Below are 4,495 nucleotides of genomic sequence, written 5' to 3'. Positions count from 1 at the left end.
TTTTTTTTTAGTTGAGTACAGGGGACTTTATTGATGGCACATGATGAAGTGGGGCTCCCTAGGGCCCCCCTCAATTCTTCAGGGTGTCTGGCATGGACATTGTGAGGAGGGGAGAGTCTCCATGTGGTCGGGGACTGAGCGGCAGGGACTCCTCAGCAGCTGAGGGCCTCTCTCCTCCTCTCATGCCCTCGCTGGGGCTGGTGGTCTTGCTCCTTGGTGGCCAGGAGGTCCACCACCTGTTGCTGTAGCCACATTCATTGTCATACCAAGAGATGAGCTTGACAGAGTGGTCGTTGAGGGCAGTGCCAGCCCCAGCATCGAAGGAAGAGTGGGTGTCACTGTGGAAGTCGGAGGACACAGCCTGGTGCCCGGTGTAGCCCAGGATGCCCTCGAGGGGCCCGATGCCTGCTTCACCACCTTCTTGATGTCATCCTATTTCGTGGGTTTCTCCAGATGGAAGGTTAGGTCCATGGCGGACACATTGGTGGGGGGGACACGGAAGGCCCTTGAGCTTCCCATTCAGCTCGGGGATGATCTTGCCCATGGCCTTGGCAGCGCCAATGGATGCAGGGATGATGTTCTGGGTGGCCATCTTGCCAGTTTCCCAGAGGGCCATCCGCAGTCTTCTGGCTGGCCGTGATGGCGTGGACGGTGGTCATGAGTCCCCCGATGCTGCCAAAGTTGTCGTGATGACCTAGGCCAGGGGGCCAAGTGGTTGGTGGTGCAGGAGGCGTTGCCGATGATTGTGAGGTTGTTCTGGTACTTCTCATGGTGCCCGCCCGTCACAAACATGGGGCGTCAGCGGAGGGGGTGGGGGTGATGACCCTTTTGGCTCTCCCATAAGTGAGCCCATTCTTCTCCAAGGCAGTGAAGACGCTGGTGGACTCCACTACATAATCAGTGCTGGTGTCACCCCTTTGATTTTGGTCGAATGTTGCTCCTGGAGGATGGTGATGGGATTTCCATTGGTGACGAGCTTCCCATTCTCAGCCTTGACAGTGCCGTGGAACTTGCCGTGGGTGGAGTCGTACTGGAACGCAGAGACTGTGTAGTTGAGATCAATGAAGGGGTCATTGATGGTGACAATATCCACTTTACCAAAGTTAAAAGCAGCCCTGGTGACCTGGTGCCTCATACGGCCAAATCCATTCATTCCGGACTCCACCTTCACCGTGGTGTCTCGGGGTCACGGCTGGTGCTGCACGAGTGATGCGGCTGTCTGTCGAATGGCAGGAGCAGAGCGCCTTTTAAAATTTTCTTTTTGAGTGGGGCTCTCACCCGGTCGCCCGTGCTGGAGTGCAGTGGCCCAGTCACGGCTTACCACAGCCTCGACCTCCTGGGCTCAGGTGATCCTTCCGCCTCAGCCTTCCAAGTAGTTGGAACTACAGATGCGTGCCACCACACATTTTTTTTTGGGGCAGCGGGGTTTTACAATATTGCCCAGACTAGTCTTGAACTCCTGGGCTCAAGCAGTCCTCTCGCTTTGGCCTCCCAAAGTCCTGGGACTACAGGCTTGAGCCAGTGTGCCCCACCAACCTTGGAGTTTAGTTTCCACGTGGCTCAGGCCTGGGCTCTAAGGGCAGAAATGCTTCCTAAACCCTGGGTGTGTTGTCCTGGGTGCTGTCCCCTCCCCCAGTCTGCGGCGGACAGAGGCTGCTGGTGGTTGCTGGGTCCTGTGACTCCTCTCTGCCCCCCTGCAGCCTGGGCCGAGCCGGCGGCCTCCAGAGGACGAGAAAGAGGTGATCCGCCGGGCCATCCAGAAGGAGCTGAAGATCAAGGAGGGTGTGGAGAATTTGCGGCGCGTGGCCACGGACCGCCGCCACCTGGGCCACGTGCAGCAGCTACTGCGGTCCTCCAACCGTCGCCTGGAGCAGCTGCATGGTGAACTGCAGGCGCTGCACGCCCGCATCCTGCTGCCTGACCCCGGGCCTGGCCCTGCCGGTGAGTGAGGGTGTGAGACCGCTCCGGGCAAGAGGCTCCAGGCCAAGCCGGGCCCTGGCCTTGGCCCTGACAGCCTCAGCTTCCTGAGTCTCCGAAAGTAGCCCCTGCTGATGGTCCAGGAGGGGAGGGAGGAGCGAGCTGGGCCTTGAGGGGGTTCCCGGCTCTAGGGGGGCGGCTCACGAGCCCCACCCTCCCCGTGTGCAGAGCCTGTGGCCTCGGGACCTCGATCGTGGGCAGAGCAGCCGAGGGCTCGGCACTTGGAGGCCCTACGGAGGCAGCTGCAGGTGGAGCTGAAGGTGAAGCAGGGGGCCGAGAATATGACCCACACGTGCGCCAGTGGGACCCCCAAGGTGAGGCCCCACGGGCTGGTGGGGAGGGCAGTGCCTGCCCCTGTCCTGATGGCGAAATGTGGCCCAACTGCTGACGCCAGATGGGAGATGCAGTCCCGGGGGCAGTACGGCCCTAAGCCCCAGTTGGGTGTGGGAGGTGTGGCTCTAACCCCAGCCTCACAGAGAAGGCCCCCCACCCCCGCACTGCTCTGAGGGGGTCCCAGCCCCATCCCCAGCCCCAACTCCCAGCATGACATGGAGGTTAGGCCCCAGTCCTCATCTAACAGGAAGACTTGACTCTGGCCTTTTTTTTTTTTGAGTTGGAGTCTCACTCTGTTACCCAGACTAGAGTGCAGTGGCCACTCCCGGTTACTGCAGCCTTGACCTGCTGGGCTCCGGCGGTCCTTCCGTCTCAGCCTTCCAAGTAGCTGGAACTACAGGCGCGCGCTACCACGCCCGGCTGATTTTTGATTTATTGTAGAGATGAGGTCTTGCCAAGTTGCCCAGGCAGGTCTCGAACCCACGGGCTCAGGCAATCCACTCACCTCAGCCTCCCAAAGGCGCGGGATTACAGGCTGAGCCACCGAGCCTGGCTGACTCTGGCCTTGTTGTGATAGGGGAGGCTTAACCCCAGCAATCTGATGGGAGGGGCTTAACCCCACTCCTGATCTGATGGGGAAGGCCTCCCCCCCACCTGGTCTGATGGGGATGCTTGATTCCAGGCCTGATGTGATGACAGGAGTTTAACCGGAGCCCTGATCTGATAGGGAGGCTTGACCACAGCCCTGATGTGATGGGGGAGCCTTAGCTCCATCTCCGATCTGATGGGGGAGGCTTAGCCCCAGTCCTGATCTGATGGGGGAGGCTTAACCCCAGCCCTGATCTGATGGAGTGGCTTAACCCCAGAGAGGATCTGCTAGGGGGGCTGAACTCTAGCCCTGATCTAATGGAGAGGCTCGGCTTGAATCCGGTTGGATGGGGGAGGCTAGTCTCCAGTCCCTGGTCCAAGGCGGGAGGTTCTGGCCCAGCCCCGGTCTGATGGAGCATATGCCACGCCCCGTAGGAGAGGAAGCTCCTGGCAGCCGCCCAGCAGATGCTGCGGGATAGCCAGCTGAAGGTTGCCCTGCTGCGGATGAAGATCAGTGGTCTAGAAGCCAGTGGGTCCCCCCAGCCAGGTGAGGCTTTCGGAGGGGGGAGGCTGGGGCGTGCCGGGGCAGGGCCTGAGGGCCGCCCTCCTTCCTCCTCGCAGGGCCTGAGCTGCTAGTTGAGGAGCTGCAGCACCGATGGCGTGTGGAGGCTGCCGTGGCTGAGGGCGCCAAGACCGTGGTGAAGCTGCTCGGGGGCCGGAGGGCGCAGGACCGCAAGGCGCTGGCTGAGGTCGGCCTGCCCCGCCACTCCTGCTCCTCCCCAGGGGTCTGCTTGTTCCGGGGACACCCTCGAGGGGGGTGGAGGGTGGGGGCAGGAGGCATGCCAACTGGCCACGCAGGGCACTGTGAGGAACCAGGAGGCACGTTCCGTCGAGACCTTGTTGGGGAGGCAGGTGTCTTCTGGGGGCCACCGCGTGACCCATGGGCCTGCCCCCACCTGGGTTCCCTCTGCAGGCGCAGACCCAACTCCAGGAGTCCTCTCAGAAGTTGGACCTCCTGCGGCTGGCCTTGGAGCAGCTGCTGGAGGACCTGCCTCCCGCCCACCCTCTGCGCAGCAGGGTGGCCCAAGAGCTGCGGGCTGCGGTGCCTGGGAACCCCCGGCCTTCAGGGACGCTGGTGAAGCCCACCGCCCTGACAGGTAGCCGGCAGTCTCTCCCATGTCAGAGCTTCCTGGGAGGGCCTGGAAGCACAGCAGGGAAGATCATTGGGGAAGGGTTCCAGTCCTGGCCCCACCACCCATTAGCTGTGTGACTTTGTGCAACTGATAGTCCCTCTCCAGAAGCTCAGTTTGTCCCTCTGAGAATGGAGGATGATAGGGTTTCTGCGAAAATTGGGTCACTTTTTGTACATGAAGTGCAAACACAGTGCATGGCACAATCTGTACCTGGGAGTACAGTGCCTGGCTGCGATCGGGGCTCACAGCAACCTCCAGCTACTGGGCTCAAGTGATCCTTCTGCATCAGTCTCCCGAGTAGCTAGGACTACAGATGTGCAACAGCATGCCTGGTTAATTAATTAGTTTTTTTTTTGTTTTTTTTTTTTTGAGTTGGAGTCTCACTCTGTCGCCCAGACTGGAGT

At 60.7% G+C, this 4,495-nt stretch overlaps 1 protein-coding gene and 1 pseudogene across 1 annotated transcript; one reads left to right on the top strand and one right to left on the bottom strand.

Moving 5' to 3' along the window:
- Positions 1-70: 70 nt before the first annotated feature.
- On the bottom strand, positions 71-1,186 carry LOC103252418 (annotated as a pseudogene).
- A 508-nt stretch (positions 1,187-1,694) lies between these two features.
- On the top strand, positions 1,695-4,076 carry LOC103252417 (serine/threonine-protein kinase N3-like; the record flags this gene model as incomplete). Its single annotated transcript, XM_008051042.2, has 5 exons — positions 1,695-1,941; positions 2,146-2,291; positions 3,334-3,445; positions 3,520-3,647; positions 3,872-4,076. Coding segments are annotated over exons 2-5 (478 nt in total), but the record flags the coding sequence as incomplete, so codon positions are not given.
- Positions 4,077-4,495: the final 419 nt, after the last annotated feature.

This window comes from Carlito syrichta, unplaced genomic scaffold (genome assembly GCF_000164805.1).
Source record: "Carlito syrichta isolate Samal-C Ts95f unplaced genomic scaffold, Tarsius_syrichta-2.0.1 Scaffold157972, whole genome shotgun sequence".
NCBI lineage: Eukaryota > Metazoa > Chordata > Mammalia > Primates > Tarsiidae > Carlito > Carlito syrichta.
This window is presented reverse-complemented; position numbering and strand designations above follow the sequence as displayed.